The sequence below is a fragment of the Passer montanus genome, unplaced genomic scaffold (genome assembly GCF_014805655.1).
Source record: "Passer montanus isolate IOZ18808 unplaced genomic scaffold, ASM1480565v1 scaffold76, whole genome shotgun sequence".
In the NCBI taxonomy this organism is placed as follows: domain Eukaryota; kingdom Metazoa; phylum Chordata; class Aves; order Passeriformes; family Passeridae; genus Passer; species Passer montanus.
The window spans coordinates 1932582-1958266 of NW_024372813.1; the positions used below are offsets into that span (position 1 = coordinate 1932582).

Here is a 25685-nt window from a genome sequence, read left to right on the forward strand (position 1 = left end):
CAGTGCCACTGTGGCTCCATGCAGGCCTGGCTCTGGTTTGTGTCCTTGAAGCGCGTGTGCCCCAGGCTGTGTCACGCTGGGGACCCCCGGGTCCTGTGGTGCCACTCCGTGGGCTCAGTGCCACCACGGCTCCATGCAGCGGGTCCTGTGGTGCCACTCCATGGGTTCAGTACCACCGCGGCTCCACGCAGGCCTGGCTCTGGTTTAGTGTCCTTGAAGCGCGTGTGCCCCAGGCTGTGTCACGCTGGGGTCCCCCGGGTCCTGTGGTGCCGCTCCGTGGGCTCAGTGCCACCGTGGCAGGCTCACTGCGAGGCCACCACCTGCGGCAGGGTCCCTGCGTGCTGCAGGCCGCCCATGGCGAGAGCGGCGGGCGGCGGTGCCGGGAACAGGGAGCCGGCCATGTCCGAGTGGGCCTGGGCCTCGGGGCCCGGCATGGGGCTCACCGGGCCCGAGTCACTCTGCAGCGAGCCCAGGCTGCCGCTGCCGTCAAAGTGAGTCATTTTCTTCTTCATTAATTTTCTCTCTTTGGCTCGGCGATTCTGGAACCAGATTTTCACCTGCAGAGGAGCAGAGGGAAATTGTTTTCAGTTGCTGCCAGACTGAATGTGGTTCTTTGTGTACTTAGTCACAGAATCATAGGGAAAATCAGTGGCATGAGGACCACTGGGAAAGGCAATGACAAACAGACATTTCAGACAACAGAGCTGTTTGCTTGTTTTTCATACACGTAATCTTTCCTATCTACTAAAAAATGTTTATTAATAGCTTGATAAAAAGTGAGTTTTGTTGTTAGTTCAGCTATTTCTTTATGGAATGAGCTTTGATTTATTTAATTTTTTGAAACAAAATCTAACACAACAGAATCTCATGTGTCCTAGTGATTGCTAAAATTATGCAAAAGTATTGTTACACTGAAAACGGTATGCCCTAGTCAGGGCAAATCAAGATCTGCTACTGGCCTATAAAGTGAGGCATAAAAGCTTTCCTGGTTGGATGGTGCATGTTAATTAGCGAGTTCCAGTGTGGAAACCAGTGGAAATTCACTTCTGAACAGAATTTCACCAGCAATACACAACATTAATTCAAAATATTCTCATAGCAGTGCCTGAATAGCTGAGTGCTTTCTACTTCATTTGTAGATGGAGTCAGAATCTGCTGCTGCTTCCCACACAATCCAGTGGCACCAGTGTCCCTGCCCTGTCCAGCCACCTTTGGGCAGGAATGAAGGACCTGCTGGAGGTGGATCTTCATCGGGGTGGGACAAGTGAGGATGTGAGGTGAAGGTGAGTAATGGTCAGCTGAAAACACTGCAGAACTTGTTGAGGTGTGAAATGTTCTGTGGTAACTGGAGTGGCTTTGGATGTGAATCCCCAGGGTTGGATTTAAAGCTGTGCACTCCAGCAGTTTATCCTTGGAAGTGGCTCTGGATCATGTCTAAGTGTAATAAGTCAAGCTACCTCAGGTTTGTTGTGTTTTCTTGTGCAGACAGCAAAGGAAACACTTCTGTCACTGTTTTCTATGACCCAAAGAGAAAAAAAATCAATATTTTGCTGAGAAATATTGGCCTGTTCAGTTATTTTTTGCTAGAAACTGGAAGGGGAAAGAGAATGATTGGAAAGGAGGTAAAACTGAGAGGTGATAACACCTGTGGCTACCAGGCTGCATTTTAAAAGAAGATCACCGGTGAAGTCCAACAAAATATCTTAAGGACTCTGTGACAGTCTCAGGGTGCTTCTCCTTGAGGCACTACATTCCATTTTACAGTTGAAGGATTCAAATACATGCAAAGCCCATGTAAATTTAATCCAGGTCTCTTAAGTCCCAGGCTGCCATCTGAGATGTTTGGCAGTTCCTTTTGTTGTCTTAGTTCTGGAATATCATTTCAGTACCAAATTATGTTCTATTAAGCCAGTCTCAAGCCCTCTCAGATCTCTTGCATTCTGACTGTGCAGAGATAATCCATTCTCATTTCTAAATTTCTCTCATATATTTGCCAAAATGTATGAAAAGATGAAACAGTCTAAAAACAAAACCAACATTCCAGAATTACCCTCTGGCTTCAATGCTCCTGCCTGCCTGTGAATTGGGGTTTTTATTCTGGTTTGTTGTTAGACTAAGGAAGCAGAGAGGAATTAGTAGGCACTGCAGGATCGTGTGCCAATTATCAAATAAGTCCAAGTAAGAGCAGATCTGTAGTGTCAGACTGAAAGCTGACAGGGCCAGCTGCATCTGTCTGACTTGTTCTTCACCTGTTGCCTTCCTTCCTTTCAATTATTTTTTTCATGCAAATCTCTCTTCCCCTGAAGTCTGATTTTCTCTCTTCTTTCTCATCCTCATCATGTCCTTTATTTCTGTATCCTTCCTATGTTAACAGTGCTTCACTTTGCCTTTTTTTTCTTAATTAGATATTGCATCTTTCCTTCCTTGTTTAAACAATTTTTCTTTGTTCTTTTGAGATATTCCTCCCAGGGAATTTTGGATTTTAGCAGAGGCAGGAAAAAAGTTTGTCCAGAAAATCAATTGAGGTTTTAGGTAGTGTGCGGAGAAACTTAGGATAGAACAGTGTGTGTTCAGTTGTGCTCATATGATGGAGTTTTTTAATTTGTACAAAAGGGTGGTGGTGAGAGTCTATCAGGTATTTCTTACTTAATCTTCCATTAAAAAAAAAAAAAACAAAACACTTCAGAGATGTAGGTTGTATGAACTGGAATTCATTTTGTTCTTGATATATTGATGATGGTGAAGAAGAACAAATATTGCAAAAGCTGTTGCCAAGTTTCCCCAATATATACAAAGAAATAGATCCCATATTTCTGTTTCACCTCTTCAAATACACTTACAAAACATTAATCAGGAATTATCACTGAGCTAGGAAGTTTCAAGTAAATATCACTGGTTGTTTACAGAAGCAGGGCCGTAATATTCAAATTCACCATTATTAAGTCAAATTATGAATGTTTTAACAGCCAGCAAAAAGATACGCAGTGTATTTTTTATACCTAGCTGAAACAATTTTAATTTTCAACAATTAAATCCTGGCATTCAGCAGCAGATTGAGGAATACGTGCAAACTGGGTGTTTGCTTCTCCATTTCTGTAAGCTCAGCATGTGCTGTGTGAGCCAGTTCAGGTTGGATGGACAGTGCTACAATGGGTGGGCTCTGGACAATTCCTGCTCAGAAGAGCCCATAAAACAATAGTGAATCCGACCTAATCACGGGATTGTGTTTTGATTTATCTTCTGGGAACAGAAGTGGAATTTGGAGGGGAGGAAATGGGGCAGGAGAAAGGAGTAGCACATATGTAGGAAACCTTTAACAAAAGGTACAAGGCAGCCAAGGAAACAAAACCCGTCAAATGTCCTGCCCATACTTGAGCTCATCACTTCCATCCCCGCTAAGACCGACCTTGTTGCGTTTGGTTATGGAATTCCCACTGAATTCCCAGCAGAACCAGGACTTCTGCTTTAGAAAGCATGAAATTCTCCTTGCTGTCACAGCCCAGAGAGAAATCCAGGCAGGATTTTAGTGATGTGGTTTAACTCGTGTTTCTCAGAATGGGAAAAAGATGGTGTGTGCATTTCCTGGGTTATTGCACAGCCCTAGTTTGGGTTCTACTGCAAAGGGAACCCAGTGCTTGGTTACTCGAGGCATTAACATTTCTGTATTCTGTATTTACCATACATTTATCTCCTCAGCAGCAGTCATAAATTCAAAGGAAAGCCTGGATGAGTGATCCATACTCTACCTGTCTCTCGGAAAGTCTTAGGTTTGCAGCAAGTTCAGACTTCCTCCTGATTGTAATGTATCTGTTGTAATGAAACTCCTTCTCTAATTCTAATCTCTGATGATCTGTGTAAACCACTCGGTACTTCTCTCTCGTTCTTGTTTTACCTGTTTTGAAAGAAGAACACATTGCTTCAAGCTAGAATTTTTTCACTTTAGTACCACAAAATATCTGGCTTTGCATTTGAAAATATCTGGGGGGATTTTAGGCCTGATTCTCTATGCACTTACCCAGAGTAACTCCCTTGACTCGCTCGTGATTTACAACACAAGAGGTTCATACCATCAGATACTAGGTTTGCTCCTTAGTAAATAGATAATAAACTGCTTCTCATGTTCTTTATCACCCCTGTGTTATCATCTGGGAAAGGGAAGGCATTCCTGGTGAGAATAAGGAGCCAGGAAACCTGGGTTCTGTTCCCAGCTCTGCTGCAAACATCCTGCCTGGTGTTGCACTGCTTTTGTCTCTGTCCCTAGAGCTGACACTCTTACCTGCCTGAGAGAAAACTGTCAAGGACATTTTACTGCACAGAAAATACTGAGAGCTTCCAAAGTTCCTCACTTCTTGTTGCTAGAAAAATCCCCACAACATTGTGATTGTTACTGCAATTTGGAGGTTGTGTTTTCCCATCAAGTCTGCCACAGTCTGCCCACAACCCAATAACAGCACAGGGAACAGTAATATAGATTTTCAGATGGCAGTTCATAAAAAAGAGAAAAGGGAAGCAATAATACTTCACAATGGGCAGGGAACTGCAGCATCTGCTGCTTTGGGAGCAGCATTGCTGCCTTCCTCCAGCTCTGGGTGCAGCTGAGTGGAGCAGACACGGCTCAGCAGCATCCAGGGCATTAAAAGGCAATGGCAGATGACAGGAGCCAGGGAACACAGATGCAAGGAGCTGAAATTTTATGGGTTCCATACGGGGTCATTTCTGAGGACAGAATGTGTGGCTGCTCTGAAAGAAAGCTGAGAGTGGAAAAGGCTGCTGCTGGCTCCCTTCCTCTGTGTTTTATGATTTAGGGAATCAATATATTGGAGATCAGCACCTGCTTAAAGCCAGACCCTGAGATCTTCCCACATTTTTAACAAATTAGATCATTGTTGTGTTAAAACCAGTGTTCTCATCTTTGCTGACCACTTTGTGCTTCCTTGTTTACCTGTATTTATATGGACATTCCTTCAGATCCAGTGAATTGTCTGGGACAGGGAATATATTTTCAGTAATTTTTTGCTCTGTATTCCATTGTGATGCTGGAGGTTGTGAAACTGTGTCCTCAGTGGTCACTGCAGCAGAAGAACCCCCTCAGGTTCAGGTTCTCTCAGGTGATGCACAGAACTCAGGTGTTTGTACCTGTACCCATCTGCTGTTGCTGCAGGTGCTGTGTGGCTTTGCACAGCAGCTCCTGTTTGCTTACACAGCTTTTTCTGACAAGGTTACAGGAATGCCTAACTCCTCAAAAAACAGGTGCCACAAGCTCCTAATAATTACACCCTAATAGCAGCAGTTAATTTGGAATGGGGTGAAATGGATTCCCAGGCATGGAGTTGGCAACATTTTAGTGTCTGAGTAGATCCCAATGGCACAGAGCCCCAGAGCCAGCAGCTTTCCCTGGCTGGAGAGAGGAGCTGGAGGGGCCATCTCTCAGTGCTGCCAAAGGCCTGTTCCTACCCAGCCCCTCCTTCCCACTCCCCTTCCAGCTCCCAAAGATCAGCATGCAGGGTACAGGACTACAGCAGAATCTTGGGTTAGTGTTTTCCCCCCATCTGTGGTGTTTCTTTGTTTTTTATGGAACATATTTAAAGTTAGCATTGCTTTCCACTTGCCATACACACTATATAGGGTCACTTTTGCCTATTCCAGTATTTGACAGTCAGGACTTTGCTATTTCTAAGAATGTTTGGCTCACCAACCTATTGCTTGCATTAGAGGTTTCTTCAGGTCCTGCTCCTCTTTGTACTATTTGTGTAGATCCCAGAGCCAGAGCTGGTGAGCACTGGAAGTCCTGGGCAGTGCAATGCTGTAAATAAATCCCTTTATAACCTGGATGGGGATGGTTCTGGTTCACCCTACAAGACAGGGGTTCTCTAGGACTCTCCCAGGCTTGTAGAACCAAATCTTCATCAGAATTTGGTCCTTCAGCTCCCATGTTCCAAGCCTGGGGGAGCATCAATAGTGCCTTTACAATGCTCTGGGCATCTTCCAACCCTTCTTAATCAGGCCATCAGCCTGATTACTTGGAATATTTCAATAGGGAAAATAGGTGTGGGATTGCTCCTTAGGCTGTGCGTTCTGCTCAGTCCTTTGTCTCAATCTGCTACCTGTCTGTGAAGGTGCTGCCTGCCTGGGGAAGATGTGCAGGACATTCTCATTCACTGGCATTTCCACCTCTGTGAAACTGCAGTGGGAGCAGAATTAGCCCAGTGATTTGCACTGATAATCCAGTGAAAAGTGCTGCTAATTTTAGAACATTAAGGTAAGAATTGTAGAGTCTCTAAGGAACAGCAGTGATTCAGTTCAGTCCACATAAATACCAGAACATTTGTTTTCCTTCACTGGAAGTGTAAATTGTTTGTTTAACATATGGGAACCTGTGGTGCTTTAATGCTTCGCTTGATATTTTTGAACTTTTGATCTCTTTAACTGGTAGTTTGGTTAAGGGTTTTTTCCTCTTCAAATGAGAATTTGGGGTCATTCTACGGGACAAAATGTTTAACATGTTTCCTTAGTGTCCTTTGTGTTGTTAAGATGGAGTACACAAAAGAGCAACAAGGTGATCTTATCTTGACCTCTATTCTCATTCAGAAGGCACAGACAAATATCAAATGTTCTTCTATTGCCAAAACAAGGTGGTAAACTTCAAGAAAAACCTTCCTGTTTCTGGTTTTAAGTTCTTAAACCCTTACTACCTGAATAGGAGAGGGTTGTGGTGTGTTGCTTTTTTGTTTGTTTGTTTTGGTAGGGTTTTTTGTTTGTTTTTGGTTTTTTTTCCTTTCTTTTTAGAAGAAGAAATTAAATGTACACGGAATACAGAATTTTCTCCCATAAGATCTTTTATTTCTGCACCAGTAGCTCTCAGGTTTTTTTTAGTGGAACTGATAATATCTAGATTCTTTTTGAAGGAAGATTGGGAGCTTTGACATCTAATTTCTTTCTTAAAGTTAATAAAATAATTTAGAAAGTAAAAAAGCAAAAGTAAGGAAATTCTGAGAATTGCTCTGAGAAAAGTTCTCTGATGTGTCAAATAAACCTTGTCTTTAATAATTTGATTTTTTTTTTAATGTGTGGAGTAATACTGTGTGTGAGAGACAAGAGACAATGGTAGCTGAGATCTGCCAGAGTCTTCTGAGAGGCACTTTTAGCTCTGGCAGAGCCATATTTTAGTTTGTTAGGCCTTTACTCTCCTTGGTGTCACTGAGAGTCTTCCTACTGCCTTTGTTGGATGCTGGGCTGGAATTAGTCTGCACATGGCATTTCCTTTCAAAGGCAAAGCACACTTTTCTTTGCCACAGTTAACAAACAGCAGCAACAGAACCCATCCCTAAACAGTCTGGGACTTCAGCTTCTGAATTCCCTCTGTTAGACAGAGCACATCCACTCCACTGTGTTCTGCAGAACTACTGGTTTTAATTTCAATTTAAATTCAATTTTAATTTTATTTCCAGGAGAAATATTACCTGAGTAAAATTTGAGGTGGGACTAGTGGATTCACCCCACAGATAGTGGGAGGATGTTCTTCACTTCTCAGGACATAATGGCAGAATTTAATAATGCAATGATGAAAGTCCTGGTATTAATGCAATTCTTTAATGGAATATTTTTCCTGCATATTTTCCTCACTTAGGTGAGTGAAATAGCCAACATTTGACTTTGTACCATCTTAATTAATCCATCTGTTGTTAGTGACAGGTTAAAATTACAATCAGCAGTACAGTGTCAGTTCTATAGGGAATATGTTCTGGCATGGACAGTTCCACCACGGAATTGTGGTTGCAGAGATTATTGGTGCTTGGGTGGAAGAGAAATGAAACAAAAGGGCTTTGAAGCAGCTACCTCTGCAGCCTGCCTGCCTTTGTGCTGGGGGAGTGGGTTTCCTGGGTTTAATGAGCTATATAAGAAGAGGGAGTTTTGTCAAAACCCTCTTTTGCTTCTCTAGTGGCTACTGAGGAGTGCCTTTGGACCAGCAAGGAATCAGACATTTCAGAGCTGAAGTCTTTTTGTGGGATATAGTTTAACAATGCTGCACTCTGGCAATTTTTGACTGGCCAAGTTTTGAGCTGGGGGAAGGGAACAGCTTTCCCATTGGTCATAAAATTCACAGAGTATTTCTTCTGAAGACAATAAAGCTGGGAGAAGGCCTCTTTATTTGCTGTGAAAATCATCACCCTTTCCGGCAATATAACTCCTGAAGAAAAGAGGGAGAAGGAAGAGACAAGACTGCATATCAAAGCAAAGTGAAGTGTTAAAAGGGTCTGTTGCCTCAATATGACAGATAGGCCTCAAAACCTCAGACAATGTAGGCCAGGAAAGGAAAAAAAACCCCACCATCGGACCTCACAACTTGTTTACAAAGCAAAATAAATTAGCATTAGAACCAGCCCTGGGCCCTCTTTCAGAGCCTCCTCTCTTCACTTTTCAGGAATATTCTGCAGGCACTGAAACCAGCATCTTTCATAAAATCAGAAGCTGCCTGAAGATGTTCTAGGGTAGGATAGAGTGGGATTCCTGTGGGATTGCTGACAATGCATTTGCAGCCCTGGATCCCAGGGTTTAGCAGCGTTTCAGAGGAAGTTCTGGCTGTCCTTGGTGACTGGATGTTACCTTAAATTATCCCAGAAATGTCAAACAGCTTCTGACCTGAGGATATGCTCTGTTCCCACCTGCATCTCTGTTACTTTAGTATTAAATACTGATGTTAATTTTTGAGTTTATAAAGATACAGACTGACAGAGATCAGGCCTCAGTTTTGTTTAAGACTCTGACTACCTATGTACTTTAAAAGCATAGGAAAAGTAAGGGACAAATTCTCCCGGACTTAAGTCAGTAATTTCACTGACTTAATTGAAATTGTGAAGCAAAAGTAATTTAAAATAAGTTTTGAAGACAAACATTGTGCTGCACATGATGTTCTGTAAAGCTAAATTTAAAAAACCCCAGCAGCCACTGTATTGAAAAATGTGACATAGATCCAATCTTGTATAATATTCTTGCCAGAAACCTTGGTGTGGTGAGTGGGTGTCCTGGTCCTGTGCATTAGTGCAAACTTAGGTGCTAAAGGTTTGTGAAACCCAGTGTAATTCTGTGTTTGTATATTCTGCTACATCTTGCTCGTCTCTTCTTTTATACATGCTCAGATTTTTCATGGTAAAAAACAGAATAAAATCATAGAACTGAAACCTTTCAACAGACTTGAATTTTCCTTTCTGTTTTCAATTTTGAATATGTTCTGCTATTCTGGAATAAAGCTTGTTGGCCAAATTCTGTTCTTCCCTTTGCTAGTGTAAACTTTTCTATTCATCTTCATCTAGAGAAGGAATTGGATCCAAAGCAGAGTCATTTTTATTCTCTTTAAGCAATGAGTGGACAGGCAGAAGCACTCAACCTGCAGAAAATGTCAGTGGATTTCTGAGTGGCAATCCAGGGGAAATCCCATTGCCAGTGACTATAGACTAAAAGTGATTAACTGAGATTTTTCCCAAGTGTTGCATGTTCTTTAGCACTGAGCATTTTACAGGAGTGGCCTCTAAAGAGGCTTATTCCTCTTCCATTTGAGGGACTATAACTCCTTCCTTCAAAGACTAAATGTGATACATTTACAGTGCCTTCAGTCATGATGCTCTCAGTTCTCCTGTCATCAGCGGCAGAAAACTGTCTTTTGTGTCTGAAGAGTAAATTTCTATTGAAGAAGAATGATAGGAGAGTTGTCATCTACAGGAAAAATCTCTCCTCTGAATCAGTTCACCTGTTTCAAAATATGTCCCCACCCTGTTTTATGATAACATAAGTGCAGATCTTAAAGTGCACTTTCAGCTTTGTGAGCAAATTCTCTTGGGAGTTCCCTGCTCAAACTCAGTGTTTTGGGCACACTTTTACGACAGGTGTGTGTTGTTTTCTCACACAGTCATAAAGTCAAGTCTACTCCTGTGCGAGTGATGACATAGCTCCATAAAAATCCCGAAATCAACAGGACGAGATTTGTAGCTTCTTCTAAGGTGGTTTTATTCTACTTTCCATCAAAGAATTTGCCTGTAATTATGTCTTGTGTGTGTGTGTGGAATTGAATTACACCTCACATTTCTGTGGCTTTGCTCTGTTCTGGGTTACAATTGCTCCTTGTCCTGGCTGTGCTCACCCTCTCTAAGGAGAGGTTGAGGAGAGAGGTGCAGTGCAAGGGTTGGAGCAGAGTCTTTTCTCTCAGTGTTTGTGGCTGAAAATCCTGAGTACTCAGTGATTCCCCTTCAAGTGTTCTCAGTCAAAACACATTGGCTTTTTCCTGAGGAGTGCAGAGACAAGGCTCTGGATTCTACGTGCTCTGCATCATGGATCCAATCCCTGCAGTGCCTCGGCAGGGACAGACAGCCATCCTTCAGTCAGAGAAAGAAGGATGCACGAAAGCCTCAGCAGGACTTTCCTGCAGGAAATGAATTCTAGTAGTATTAATCAGGATTATAATCTCACATTAAATAATGAGATCTTCCAGAGGTCTCAGGTAACCTCACAAATTTCACTTTACATCAGTTGAACACATGGTTCTACATCGATGTTGTTTTTAAAGGTACAGAGTAAAACTTGAAATAATTTGTTCCTTTGTTTCAGGTTAGCTGTGTAGATAACAGTATCAAAAGACCTGAAGGGCAGTGGGAGAAATTACAATAAAGTGTTTTGTTTGTCATCTGTCAGGACATGAGGCTGCAAAGCACCAGTTAGAGAAGATAACCATGAAATCTCTGGAGATGGGAATGCCACGGATTCAGGGCCTTGTTTCTGTAGCTGCTCCAAGTCAGACTACTCAAAGTGAGTGAACCTTTGGCAAGAACCTCTCCCAGCCTTAAAGGGATAAGATTACAGGAAAGTTTCTTGCATACTTCTGAGAATATCTTGCAAAAATTACTTGCTTTAAGAATTATTGTTTTCACGGTGAAATATTATTGGTAGTATTAGTATTGATAATTAGTGCTTTGCAGAATGTAATGAATAAATGGCAAAATTATTTTGTCTAAATGATTACTGTTGTGATCACCTCAGGTAAGTCTGAGCCTCATTTTTTTCATCATTAAGAACAGTGGTCTGTATCTATTCACAGGGAATAAGGAAAGCTAATAAATAATAAGTGTGATTCCTTCATTCTTGCAACACCAGACCTTTACTGAAATGCCCAAAGGTTTTGTGAAGAGACAGAAGGATAACGCTCAGTGAACAGAGACAGCTTTAAGGATGTAAAAAGAATTTGATTCCATCTAAGCAAATTCTGAGGGGTTTGATCATGATCCAGCAAACAACATTTGCAGTGAGCCTGCTCACACCCCTGAAATCACTGCAACACCTGCATGTACAGAACCAGAGTCACTCAGGTGCTTTCCTAGAGCTGACACTGCTGCAAGAAAGTACTTTATTTTATCTTTTGGGAAGCCATGAAGGATACCAGTGCCCTTGCTTTTAATCAGAAAAAGACAGAGGATAAGGAGTGAAGGGAGAGAAAGGAGCCAACTCCAGTGAAACAGATCTGCTGGCACTGAGCCTGCCTGGCCTAGCAGAAATACTAATATATATATAAGAGAGAAAGAAGCAGCAGGAGAATTCCTCCTCTGATTTTTTCCCTAAAGCAGCACTCAGTAGCTTTTAAATGTAGCCTTCCACTGGCCCATGGGCATTTGGGAGGGTCTGTTCCTATGGCATGCTGATTTCTCCAGTTCTGGACACAGATATGCTCAATATCTTGTTAGACCATGGCAGAAAGGAGACAGTCCCAGCTCTCCTGGGAATGCTCTGACCTTTGCAAGCTTGAAATTTGGAAAGTTAGAAATCTCTAAGTTCTTCTTGAGCAGCAGTTAGAATGTGATATTTTATATTATGTATATATATCTCTGTATGTGTGTGGGCTGTATCAATCTATCCATGTCCCACTATCAAAGGGACAGCACAGAACAAATCAGGTCTTGCTCCCTTGGTGTGACTGGGATCCACAGGAGCACAAAGCAGGTAAGGGAGGGATGAGTGGCAGTGGGTTTTTTTGAACAAGGTTCTGCCATCTGTAAATCCCACAATTAATGGGCAATTTTGTTGCCCTTGTAAGGATTCCTCAAAAGTAAGCTGCAAGTTTTTTCAAAACAGGCCCCGTTTTGTTCTTTCTTGGATAATATTCAGTGAAGAACAAATACGATTTTAAAAATACAAACTTTTTTATCCCTCCAAATTCTTATTCACATAGAGCAACAGCCTGTTCTGATTGCTCTATTGAATTCTGTGGACTCTCCATGAGCTACACTTGTGTTCAGCAGGAGTGAGGAGGACTCTGCCCATACAAATTAGATGCATTATTTTAATACAGACAACTTTTCTATGCAGTTGCTTTCAATTCTCTAATGTCTGTTTTAGTTAATTGCTTTTCCACCAGAGATTGATTCAGTCCCTGCTTTGAAGACTTTTATTTACAGGCAGGTGTGGAGGGAGGGAGGCAAAGGGAAGGAACCTTCCTGGGATGCAGCACTGAAATACTGGGATCATCTCTTTAGGGGAGGAATTGAGCATCCCTAATTTCTACTGGTCTCAGTGCATGTCAAAGCTGCTCAGCACCTCAGAAGATCAAGTACTTTCATACAGCAGATTATGCCTCTGGTTTTTTACAAGCAGTTTCCCCTCTTTTTCTTCTCCCCTTTCTTGTTTAATATTTTTTTCATATACAGGGTGCAGATTTTTGTTTTAGGGATGCTCAGTGTTTATATTTTTCTCTTGTTCCTTCTCCCAATCAAACAGAACCTTTCCCTCAAGCTTCATGGCTTATTTTTGCTGCTTAAATACAATTGAAGAATTGTTTTGTACTCCTTGACTGTTGTGCAGCAGAGCCTAATCTGTGGCTGTGTGACCAGGCTGTGTTACCATGGATCTTTGTATTCCTGCATATTCTGAGAGCTGCTACTACAAAGTGAAGCAAGCCTTTCCTTATCATCCCTGTTTTTGAAGCATTGACTCATTGTTTGATCTTGCAGATCTTATTTCAGTGTTCTGAGGTTTGGAGGGGTTGTTTCTGGTAAAAAGCCTTACTGCCAACCCCCTGCTGTGCATATTTTCCTTGAACTTTTCCTAGGTACTCCAAAACTTGAGGAAAGTAAGCAAAGAATAGGTGGGGGTAAATACAATACTTCCTGTTCCCAGTCTATAGAACTCCTATTAAAAGCAGCTATTGGATATCACAAACTTTAAAAACATATCTGAAGTGAGGAATGAAAGGACACTGCTTTCCATCTCCCACAGGATTAAAGATCAATCAAGAAACCCAAAAAATAATCAACTGACCAAACCTAGCATCCAGTAATTAAACCAATATTTAACTGCTAGCAAGAGAATCCTTCAGAGCAAGCAGGATCTTTCTTTATTAACCTGAATCCTTCCTCTGAACAGGGAACCTGGCAAAACCCCCCCAATGACACAACAACAAATACAAATCCCTTCTCAGCACAAAACCTCCGTGCCCTCCTACCTGTGGAAGTGGATTGCACCGTTTTCCTCATCCACTCATAAGAGCTGTGCCTTTGGCTGTTGGGCGAGATCTGCTGGGCATTAATTGTATCTACAGGAGGTAAGGGCGCAGCAGCAGCGGGGTGCAGGGAGCTGTAATCAGCAGAGCTGTAGGAGCCCTGGCCAGGGGACGAGCCATGGATGTGGGCAGCGGGCCCGGCGCTGGAAGGGCCTGGGCCGTAGGCGCTCCAGTCCTCGCGCTGGGGGCCGTAGTGGGAGCCCCAGGCAGGCTGCCCGTGGCTGTCCAGGGCTGGCACGGGGTGGTATCCCATGTACTCGGAGTAGGCTGGAGCAGACACGAAGTTCTGCACGGGCAGGGCGTTGCTGGTGCACCTTGCGGATCCCGGATACATGCTGGTGTCTTTATCCAACAGATAGCTCACGTACATGATGCTCACAGCCTGCCTTTGTCTTGCTGGGACATCCTGCTCCTCGCAGGGTTTGTTTGATCTCCCTTCCCCTCCTCTTTCTTTCTCTCTTTTCTAGCCCAGCCTGGCTCTATAAATGACTCCTGCTAGCCCTGATGTCCCTTTACTACACATGATTAACAATGGTTTTACCAGGTGCTGGTGGTAACAGTTTACTAAGGTCCTGCCTGATGTCACAGATAACTGCCTGCCCCAAAATTACATTTGCATTCAAATGAAGGGCTGCCCATGCAGGCAACCCCACCTTGCTGCTAGTTCCAGTGCTTCCTTTCTCACAGATCTTTATGTATTGCCAGCCCCGTTCTTTACTTTGAGGATGTGGTTTGAAATCTCGTGGTCTTCCAGCAGAGCTGAGTAGGTATAACTGTTCAGGCAGTGGAAGTTGTATTTTTCTTGAGCATGCATGTCAGGATCTCACTTCAGGCACTCGGTTAGAGTTAGTCAAAGCCTGGTGTCTGCTGGTCCAGTAGTTCTGCTCCAATGTGCTCTATTTTTTTTAAGCTAAAACCAAAGGAGCAGTTCAGTGTTTATCAGCAGCCCTTACAGAGCTCCTCACATGAACACTCTTCTTGACTTCAGCTCTTCATCTGTGTGGGAGAGCACTTAGAAACCACAGTAATCCCGGTGATTTTACCATTACAAAGGATATACAAGAAGTCTCATAGTCATTTTGAGCATTTGTTCATACGAATAGTCTTGTTGATGTTAGCAAGCTATTCATGAGCTGGCTGCTTGCCACAGTGATTGAAGTTCCTCTATTCTAACCTCCAACGTTCACAGAAAGGGAATCTGTTATTGAGAGAATGCAGAATTTGTCACTTTCCCTGTGCTTATGTCTTGGTTGTGATATTGAAATGAGTGATAGTTTTCCCTGAAGGTTTTTTTTGTTCTCATTGCTGTGCTTCTTCACAATAAGTAACACCTTTTCTTGGAAATATGGGAACAAATTATAGCTTTTTAGCTCAGGAAAGCAGTTTCCTAACTTTTAGGAGCAATCTTATGTTTGTGAGTAACAAATCCCTACGAGATCATCTGGAACCAGGAGCAAGGAGAGAAAGTTTCTTTTTTTAAACGAGATGGATACCTTAGCATTGTCTCTTAATGGGAGTTCACCCTGTTTTCATTCCTGTTCCCTTAATGATGTGATACTTAATTGCACCTTTATTAATGATTCAACTTGTTAAAGGGAGTTTTTCCTTAAACAGGTGCAAAGTATAATGAGTTATTTCTTTGTTCAGAGGTGTATTTTTTCTCTGAGTCTTTTGCACTTTAACACCATTTAAACTTCCAGGTCCTCAAGAGGAAGGAATCACTTTGCACACCTGACAGCACCTTTGTTTCCTTCAGTGAGAGAATGGTGTCCTTAGGCTGCATTCACAGTGTGCCTCAGGGCTGGACTTGTGGAAAAACTTTTTTGACTGATAATCTCAGAAGCACAGCTACCTGCTCAGAGTATTTCAGATTTTCCTGCTGTGCACTTGGGTAAAACTTGTGCTCTTTTGCTTTGCTTGTTTTTGGGGGCTGATGTTTTGCCGGTGTAATTGCTGAAAGGTATTTTAAAAATCATTATGTGGTGGGAAGTTGCCAGAAGCTGTTTCTGCTGCTTGCATATGTGAGCTTATTCGCTTGCAATTTGCACATCTGTGATAGCTGGCCACTCAAAATTACCCAGCAGAGCTGCTGGGAAGGACTTCTAAAATCCAGGGAAGTCAGTGATCTGTGGGTCATGGATCTGAACTGCTTAATTCTGCTGCAGCAGCAAAATAAATCACAGTTGTCCAGTTTAGAATTAGGTGTCTCTGAACAGCCTGTCTGCAGTTAAAGTGTGATTTTAATGTAGTGGGATCTTCCTATTTTTTAACTCGAGTGTTTTTCTCCCTTCTCAAATTTAGAGCGCTGTGGTTGCTCAGTAGCTCTTGAGTGTTCAAATAGTTACAAAGATTTTTTTACATCTTTTTGTTGAAAGTTGATTTCATTTCCTTTCTTCCTCTTCAAAACTGTTGAAGCCTCATCCTTGTAGGCATTTCAGGGCCTCTCCTGAGTGCAGGTGTAGCAATAAATCAGCTGGAGGAAGAAGCAGCATTTGCTCCTTTACTGGAGCCCTCCAGCTGTCTGCAAAATGTTCTAATTATGTTCATTCAAGGAAACCTTTCCTGCAGGCTTTATGTACCTGGTAGACCCCAGCACAGAGCTCTGCAGAAGGGCTGAGTTGGATCTGCCCTTGTTCAGTGCTCAGGAATGTTGGATACACCAGGCTCCAGCCATGGATTCATTCTCTCCCACTGCAGCATTGTTCCATGAGGAACGTTTTGCTCTGTATTTCACAATGGTTCAATTTGTCTCATGGAGCTACTGAAAGCACTACAATGGTGATTAGTCCTTGTATTAGAACAATCACATAAAATACCTTTTGAGGCTTTCAATAATACACGGATATAATGACATGGAAGGAGAATTTTCCTCTTCCATACTGCCTAAAGAAAGGGCTTTACAATCTGGGATGGTTGAGCTGACAATGCTTTTGCTCCTCTGGCCTCATGCTGGGCCCACAAAGCAGGAAACTGTTTCCTTTGGATTCCTGAGTACCCTAAGTTGGTCTGGCTCCAGCAAGCTGTACTTTAGCTTTGGTTAGTCCAAACTTTTATAATTTATATAATTTCAGTCTTATCTATTAGTTAAACCACAGTCATTTGACTGTAATTGCTGGAGCTGTGTGAATAATCACATGTTAATATAGTTAATTTAAAACTAAATGTTTTCAAAAGTTCTCAAATGCAAAGTGAATGGAAATGAGAAATCACCCTGAGTTCTCAAGAGAGAAAAGCACTTTATTGAGATGGTCCTGAAACACCTTCACCCTCAGGCCTCTCTAAGATGCATTTTTCCAGTTCTAAATTTGAATAGTTTCCATCCTCTGAAGCTGGGAGCTGGTGTCCACCAGAGATCCTGGATGGGAAAACATCTCTGAAAGCTTTATCAGGTGATGGTGATGTGGGCAGAGACCAGCAGCAGCACTGGCATCCTCCACTTTGGTTATTCCTCTTCTGCTACACGAATGAGTCTCCAGAGCTTTCCTTTGTCATGTCACAAAGCCATGGATCTGCTAAGGCCCCTTCCTTGTGTTTCCAAGCTGATCTGTCTCACATTTTAACCACATCCCTGTCCTGGGGTACAGACCTTCTCCTACACATCCCATCTTCTTATCTAGGGACTGACTGAGCTCCAATAGCTCAGTTTTATTTTTCTGAGCTTTTATTTTTCTTTTTGGTCTCCAAAGAGTAGCAGCACCCATTTTTGGAGGCGTGTTGCTGTTCCAAGCCTGATCTCTGACTCCGGTGAAGCAATGGGGACAGCTGCTGGTCAGCTGCCTGCATGGCAGGGAGACCTTTCCGGGCTTGCAGGGACCGTGACCTTATTCAGATTTCAGAGCTCTCAGCCTGCTCAGGTCTGTTCGGAGCAGGACTCGTGTCTGTCACATGTCCAGCTGCAGGAAGCAGCAAAGCTCCTGAAGAATCCTGGCTTGGAATTCTGGATATATTGCAGGGATTTTCGCTCTGCTGTTTGATTAATGGTAACATCTCTCCTTTGAAACCTGAAGTGGACTGTTATGAATGTGCCAGGCTTTTAAAAATTAACTTTTACAAGGAATTTTCTGGGCTAAACAGGCCTGAAAGGTGCTGCAGTGCAGTGTGGATTGCTGAGCAGTGACAGAGCTGGGGTGTGACACTCCTGCCATCCAAGGTGGCACCGAGCCACAGGGCTGGAATGTCACATCCACTGCACACCAGGGAACAGCCCCAGGAGGTGATGGCAGTGAGGAGCCAAGAGCAGGACTGTGAGGTTTTCACCTTGTATTCTCTAAAAGCATAGCTGTGCTTCAAATGTATTGTCTTTGTTAATCAGTGTATATGCTCTCAAAATAATGCCCCCAACTTCCAGCTAACTGACATAAGTGTAGCCTTTAGGATGGCTACAGTAACCAGAACTCTGAGAATACTCCTAGTTCTGAAAAAAGAATCTCCTTTCCTCTCTGTTGTTCTCTGTGCTTTGGATTTTAACACCTTGCAGTGCTCTGGATCTCCTTGGGCTGTGTGAGTCAGGCCCTGCTGCAGTGGGATTGGAAGTGGTGACATTGTGGCAGCCTTAACCCGATAATTCACTGCTCCATGACCTTCCCAGAAGTGCAGACAGATCACAGCCTCTGTCCAGTGCCTGCTGCCCACAGGAACAGGAGAAAAACCCATCCACAAAGAGCTCCCTTTGCTCGCCTCACACCTGGTGCACAACACAAGGCTCCAGCCCCAGGCTGAGGGGAATTCCTGCTGAGCTCACTGAGCAGCTGAGTCCAGCAAAATGGGATCCAGCATTCCCTTCCTTGGGGCTTTGTGTTTGTGGTTAACTCTTCTCTGCTGCTGGAAACCCCTTCTTTTCATTTAGAAGGAAACTGTGTTATATTTTAATATTAGGAATTCTCTGGGGGAATTCCTTACCTTAGGTGATGTTTTTGAGAGCTCTGTGAACACCTGGCTCTAGGAGCACATTCTGGATTTGGGCACTTGGCTGCTGAGCACAGACTGTATGTAGATTATTTTCATCAATTTCTTAACTAACATCAAGATTTATTTTTTTTTCTTTTCAAAAGTGTGTTTCCCCCCCCTCCTTTAGTATGAAAAATATCCCCGGATACGAGAGTGTCTCAGCATGGGAGAGGGATCCACAGGTACATCTCCTACAGCTGTGCAGTCACTCCTGAATGCAAGTCACCGCAGTGGCCTCTCCGGAGTGACAATTCCCACTAGGTGGCACTTTGAATCCATGGCACGGGCAGAGCCCCGGCTGATGGAGTACCTGGGAGCTGCCACTCGCATTTGTACTTAGTGATTGACCAAGCTAAAAAAGGATCAATGTAGTGCTGCCTGCAGCAAGTTTCACAGCTCCGTTTAATACCAACATTGATTAAATCCCCACCCCCAGCTCCATGTGAAAGAGCATTAGCACAGAAATTATCCCCTCTCCGAAGCCCTGCATACAGCTTTCTCCACTGCCCCACTGATTTCCCACCTCCAAACCACCCCCTCAAACCCTCCAAAAACCCCAAAAAGACTAAACCCCCAAACCCAACAGAAACAAACAAAAAACCTCAAAACCCCCAAACAAAAATAACTCCTCCAACCAAGTAATTGTTTATATCCCTGGAAATTAAACTTCATGCTGTTGTTTAAAAACCCAAATTTTATGGTTTTATTTGAAGTGTCCAGATAAGTGTCAACTCCCCAAGCTCTGTTCTCATTGGTATTCAAGGCTCTCCTCAGAGTGCTGCAGGAATTTGGAGTTTGCACGAATAAAATAGGCCATAAACAAGGACAGAAGTGACTGCTGGAGTAACTGGCAGAGAAATAAATTACATGGGAGTTGCAAGGGGAGAAGTGCATTGGGAGTATTTGGTTCTGTATTGTCTGACATGGGCTCAGGGGGTATCACACAGCTCCTCATAACCAATTCCCTGCTCACTGCTGCTGCTGATGCTTCTCAGCCCAAACCTTTGAGTGTGCAGCTGTTTGAGAGCAGAAATAAAAGATACAGGACAGCAGCTGAGGAAACCTAGAGCCAGGTTTTAGCACAGCTCGAGTTCTGCTATTGCCACATTATTTAATCTTTAATTTTTGGCAATGGATCTTAAGCTGGTCAGGGGTACAGTGGCAAAATCCTGTTCCTCACCATGGTTTATGAACAGAGGAGCTCAAGTCAATGAGAGAGCTGGACTGAGTCTCTTCCAACATCCTGTTAAGGACACAAGTTCATGCTCAGCAGCTGAAATGTGGGTTTGTAAGCAGTAAGCTTGCATATGGCTCTCTGAGTGGTTTCTAGGGTTCAAAAATTACTCAGTAAGCTCAAAAAGAGCCTTTCATCTCTTTCTGTTGGCTGTGCCCTTTTGAGGGAAGCTACTCTAAGTAGTAGGCTTGCAATTGCCATTGTTAAAAATTCATTATGAACCAGATGAGATTATTAAAAATAAATCAAATACTTTGGGTTCACTTGTACTGGTTAGCTGAATGTATTTCTGCAAATCCTGGTATAAAAACTCATGAGTTGGAAACATTCAAGTTTGGTCTTAAAAGCAAAACTTCCAGCATCACCCTGAGAGAAGCTCTGAAGTCTCTTTGTGGGAGTACAGCTCCTTTGTGGCTGTACAGCTTTAAGTGCACAGCACCTGCAATGCTGCAGCAAGAGAGGGCCTCGAAATAGCAATGTGTGGGCATTTAATGTGTTTATTTGGGAAGTGACAATAGCTGTGAGTGCCCCTTCCATGTGCTGGTCTGTCCCTCAGAACCTGAGTGAAGGTACTCAAATCAAACAGATCCAGGGGCAGATTTCCAAAAGGGAGAAGGCAGAGATGCTCCTCTGTTTGCTCCTCTTGCCAGGGTGCTGAGGGGAGGGGCAGTTGTTTTTAGCCCAGAACAAACGGCATGTGCAATTCACTGCTGCAAAATACGATTCTGAGCAAAGAGCTCAGGAGGAGCTGCAGAAAGATGTGATACTTGCATGAGTCACAGGCAATACAATGTTTAAAGAATTTCAATCCTTGGGCTTCAAGCTACATTTTCCAGATGTAGTTTTCCAGGATTGTGCAGGTGTGATTTACTGAAGTTTTCTCTAAATTATCTGAGTTTAAATTCTGATTATTTGGAAGACAGTATGCTTGAATAAATGCATCATTGCATTCGTTTTGCATAACAATCCTTGTTTCCACTTTTACAGCTGTATAATGGTATTTCATACTTTTTACAGTGCCTGATATTCAAGGAGATCAAAGTATTTAGCAGATATTTTCTGTCTTTGTGCTTCTAGCAGTGGGATAAATATTTCTGCTCAAATCTAATCTGTTACACTGGGACTTCTATGGCTGCTCAACTGAGCATGAGATAGTCTGGGGGTAGATGATTATCTGCATAGATATTTCTAGGAAGTAATTAGAACTCACTTGGCATAATTATGTGGAGTTTGGACATTCTGAGAATAAAGAGTCGTGATGAAAAACGTTTATTTGAACGTTTGTTGAGCGTAGGATCCCACATTTAATGAAATATGTTATTAGAAGCTCCAGTTCATAGAATTCTCTAATAATGTTGGTTGTTTCAATGGCAGCAGTTCTCTGTGTGGATCTTTGCTGGGTGGCCATCCCTTCCCAATGTCCTGTCATGTCCCCTTCCCTTGCAGTTCCTGAATGGGACTGTGGGTGTACATGGAAAAAGAACCATTTATGTAATTCTAATTATTTCTGTACTATTTATTTCTCTAGGATTGCTCTGATTGTAACTCCCAAGTGTTTTTTCCTGCCATATTTCCTTTTCTTGACTAGAACTATTTCTTTATTTCTCTTAAGGCACCGGAAGGAATCCTTGAGGTCCCAGGCTCAGTATGTTCTTTTTTTTTCTCAAAGCCTTCCAACAGGATATCCCATTTTCAAAATAAATACAGCATTTTGTTTTTGGAAAACAGGAAGGGCAGGCCATGGAATAGATGGCAATAAAGATTGTTGCTGAGGTCCAAACTTGGAACTCAGATTTTAGCAGAAGGTGTACAGATCATGAACAGGAATCTTCCCTTTAAAAGGCTTCTAAGGAAAAGAAATTACAGCAGGAAATGCTAGATGGAATTTTCAGTCTTTCCTCTAAAGAGATGTCTTATCCACAAACAAAGGCACTTGAAATAGGGACTGGCTTGTAAACATGAAGAGAATTCACTTGTAAAGTAGGTTTAGATATTGTCTGCTGCTCAGTGCGTGAATAAAAGCTAAAAAAAGTTTTTATTGCACAGTAAGCAGCCAGTGCATCTTATTCCTGTGGTCATGGTGAGGAGGTTTGGTTTTGTTCTTTTGTGTTCCTTTTTTCTTTCTCCTGCTAAAGTCACAGTGCAAAAATTTAATGAGCCATCTGCTGAATCACAGTTTTACTCTGTAAATCAACAGGGGGAAATAGCAGCCTCTTCCTTAGCAGAGCTATTCCTTAAATATGTTCAAAGTGGGATCTTTTCTACCAAAGTGCTATCACTTTTCATAATACAGCAACGATTTTAACATTTGAAGCAATTGGAAATCTCAGCCGAGGTTTAGCTCTTGTTTGGTTGTTGGGAGTCACAGGATAGTGGATGTGGTGTTACAGGGACAGATTGTCCAGGTTTGTATTAAACCACAGAAATTCCTTCATGGTCAAATATTTCCAGGCTCATCAAATCAGAGGCAAAACATCACATTTGATATATTAGCTGCTTTTCCATTAGCACATTTATGTTGTACTCATGTCACACCTGCAGCCTGAGATGAAAACATCCTTCTCGTGCAGGCTGCACACAGATACATCTCAGCACAGCTCCATGGATCTCACTGAATCACACATTTGGGGGTTTCTTGCCTTGCTTCTCAGGAGTTTATGATGAGGATATTGCCACTTGCCTCTCACTGGGTTATGGTTTGTAATTGCAAACCTCATCTCCTAAACAAATCTCACATGTAGAAATTTTTCAAAAGGTTGCTGCAACACAGATTTTCTCCTCTCTCATCCAAAAAAGTTTCATTTAGTAAAATCCTGGCTTAAATATTACAAAAATTTCCCCACAAAACCAAACAAACAGACTGGTATAGAAATACCTCTGTAAGCCTGACTGAGCTTGTGATGATTACCCCTTTTTTGTTCTCTTGGGGGTTTTTGTTACTTTTAGATCCAAGTTGTTAAAATAAAAACTTGGGTTTGCTTGCTGGACAGAGCACAACACAAATCCAGTATGGTGAGATCTTCCTTGTTCCAGAAATTGTTGGGAAGGGAGCAGTAAAGGAGCTCTGAGAGGTTCAGCTAGCCCTGAGAAAGACCAGTGAAGAGCTGCAGCTTCTCCTTGTGGCTCAGTGGCATGAATATTCCTGAATATATTTCTAATATTGCTGCTGGAAACAAGAAGAGAGCTGCACCCTTCTCCTATTTGTGGCTGCTGGGTTGTGAGCATCAGCCACAGGGGATGAAATTGGGTTTCAAGGCATGTCCCAGTGATATTTCAGAGCCACATATGCATCTGACTTTGCCTCATGAATTAGCCACAACAAAAAGTGCTCCAGCTGGTGATCAGTGCTGCTTCCTCAGCAAATGATCCTGTTGCTATGAGACAACAGGGACTCTGGGCTGGCTGCAGTGGCTGGTTTGATCCAAACCCCATCCAGAAGGTTGCTCTTGCCAGATGATGCAGCCTCAGTGATTTCGGTATTTACAGGACCTGCTGGAGTCTTGTTAATAAAATATTTCTTCTATGGGGATGTCACCAGAAATAGAAAGAACCACATTTGTGATGTAGATTTCCAAAGAAAAATGGGAAATGAAGGGTTGGCTTTAAACTGAGATTCCAGGTGGGAGAGGATCCCTGAAGCTTTGCATGTCCTGCAGGCCTCAGGGGTCAGGGAAGAGACTGAGGCACAAAGAGCTGCAGGTCTGCTTGGAGACCTGGTGAAACATCAGAAAGAGAGGCTTACTTTGTAAATGATTCTGTAAAATGTCAATAGGAGAATGTAAAGCAGAGGAGGGGGTTAGACCAGAGGATTCTGTAAGGGGGGTGGGATTTTTGAACCCCATGTACTCTGTGAATCTGTGGTTAACACCAAATGCTTTGAAGGTAATTATAAAACCAGCAGTGAAGCCATGACGTGTTTAAATAAGGAAGTCAAGAATGAGCTGTGGGTTTGTTAGTGTCAGGAGAACAGAGTATTTCTTCCTGCTATTTCCAGGTCCATCAATTGAAGGTTTAAACAAACACTGTTTTGCAATAAGGACTTTGAACTTGTAAAGTGAATTTTAGAACTGTTACATCTTTGTTTGAGAATAATCAGCCTGAGCTGCTTCATGCACTTCTTTGGCCATGATTTTGGCTGCTGAAATCCTAAATAATGTTGTGTCTAAGTGCGAAGAGAAAGGTATTCTGCACAACCAGGTACTGGCTGGTTTCTTTGTCAAATCAAGGTACTGCATAGCTTTGAAACACAGCTGGGGTGCACAGCTCTGGAAATGGCTTCCCTGAGTTTCTCTGTTTAGAGGCAGTTTGGAATTCAACTTCAGAAAAGATTGACAGGTCTCTGACAAGGAGAGCTCCTTCAAAAGGTGAGTGTTGTCCTCTCTGGGGTACTACACCCAAACTCACCTGCACTGTGCAACTCCTCAGAAACACATTGAGAGGGCAAGAACTATTTCAATATATTCCTTTCTAATTTCAGCTGACACTAATGCTGCTTTAGGCAATAGGAGAGAGAAAATGAAACATTTGCAGACTGCTTTTTTCTTATTCTTCCACGCTGTCTTTTTTTCCCCTCACAGGGATGGTGTAAATATTAGCAAATTAAAAAAACACATTATTGTGAACTGATCCTCATTTCACAATAATTAGCAAACTCTAATGGCCTTTAGGAAAAAGCTTTTCCATCCCATTCTGTTTGATTAGAGGAGCCCAACAGGAGGATGAAGTGAGAACAGAACTGCCTTCCTTGCACATTTGCTGTGTGCAATGTGCTTCCTTGCACATTGCTCCCATCTCATAGAGGAGATGGGAGATATTTTTGCTCCCTTCTGATGATACTGTTGGGAAAGTAGCAGGAGCAGAGTGGCCCTTGCAGGCCTGTTCTTGCATCACAGTATTTAGAAAATAAACTTCTACTTCAGAGCTTGGTAATCCTTAAAAGTTTTGTCAAGATTGCTGGAGTCCACACCAAGTGCTCAAAATAGTTCTGCTGCACTGGCAAAAACCCATTTGCTATTATATTTGCTGTCATGCTGTGTTTGTGTGGGGGGTGGGTTTTTTTGGGTCACTCTCCTCACAATTAGGTAGTTCTGAGAAGTTTGAAGTGTCCGTGTAAGCCTCAGGTTGTTGTTGCAGCGCTGTTGGGTGCAGCTCCAGATCCGTGTGAGGGGAGGGAACAGGCTCATTCCTTGTTGGTGGAGGTGACAAGGACACTGGTACCTGTCCAGGGCACAGGAGGGCTTTGAGCCTTGACATCTGCAAGTGAATAATGAGGGCTGGAGGTCACAGCAGTGCTCAGGAGAACTCAAGTGAAAGAGGAACCAGCAAAGCCCAAGAAATGGGGCTGAGGGCTGATGTTACCTGTAACAAACACTGGCCAAAGCAGTTTCTTAGGCTCTATCTTCACATCATGGAAGAAGCCCTTTAAAAACCATAATGAGACTGCTCCAGGCCCAGTAGGATTTCATCTCAGCTGAGCTGCATGCTCCTCTGAGCTGAGTCAGCTCCATGCACCCCCTCGTGTCCCAGGCTGCTGGGATCGGGGAGGCACTGCTCCCCCTGCTGCAGGCTGCTGTGTGCTCCTGTCTGCTCAGCCAGGAGCCTCCTCTGCTGCTCTGTCCCTGAGGGGTGGATTCCCCACCCTGGGGTGATTCCCCTGCTGAGGAATGCCCTGGAAGAGAGGCAGCAGTGCTGGGCAGGGGCTGCCTTTAGCCCCAGCCTGGAACATTTCACAGCAGAATCCCACAGCAGTGCCAGGAATGGAAAATAAAATTGCTCCAGACACCCAGGCATTGCTGAATCAGATCAGATCCCTCTGCAGGCTCACCTTTGTTGGTTGCCAGGGGGAATTGCCAGAACTGGGCAAGTTTTTGTGCCTCCTTCCCCCATGGTCTCCCAGTCTTGTCCTTAAGGGTCAAGAGAAGCCAGCAGGGATCCTGCTGATCATCACAGAGCCAGAAGTGGCAGCAA

The 25685-nt window shown here is 43.1% G+C and overlaps 1 protein-coding gene across 1 annotated transcript; it reads right to left on the reverse strand.

Annotated features, from left to right (window-relative positions):
* Nucleotides 1-302: 302 nt before the first annotated feature.
* Nucleotides 303-14053, reverse strand: LOC120512688 (homeobox protein CDX-1-like). The gene is made up of 3 exons (XM_039731274.1): nt 13481-14053; nt 3747-3892; nt 303-557 (listed from the first exon to the last, which is right to left on the reverse strand). Exons 1-3 carry the CDS (start codon nt 13905-13907, stop codon nt 303-305), a joined length of 828 nt encoding a protein of 275 aa, XP_039587208.1. The 5' UTR covers nt 13908-14053.
* Between the last annotated feature and the right edge of the window lie 11632 nt (nt 14054-25685).

Bases quoted from the DNA above. Each gene is read 5' to 3' on its own strand.
- LOC120512688 (XM_039731274.1), bottom strand. From the start codon at position 13,907: ATGTACGTGAGCTATCTGTTGGATAAAGACACCAGCATGTATCCGGGA. The intron at 3,893-13,480 runs GTAGGAGGGCAC...CTTTCAAAACAG, and splicing joins GGTGCAATCCACTTCCACAG to GTAAAACAAGAACGAGAGAG. The intron at 558-3,746 runs GTAGAGTATGGA...GCTCCTCTGCAG, and splicing joins TAAGACTTTCCGAGAGACAG to GTGAAAATCTGGTTCCAGAA.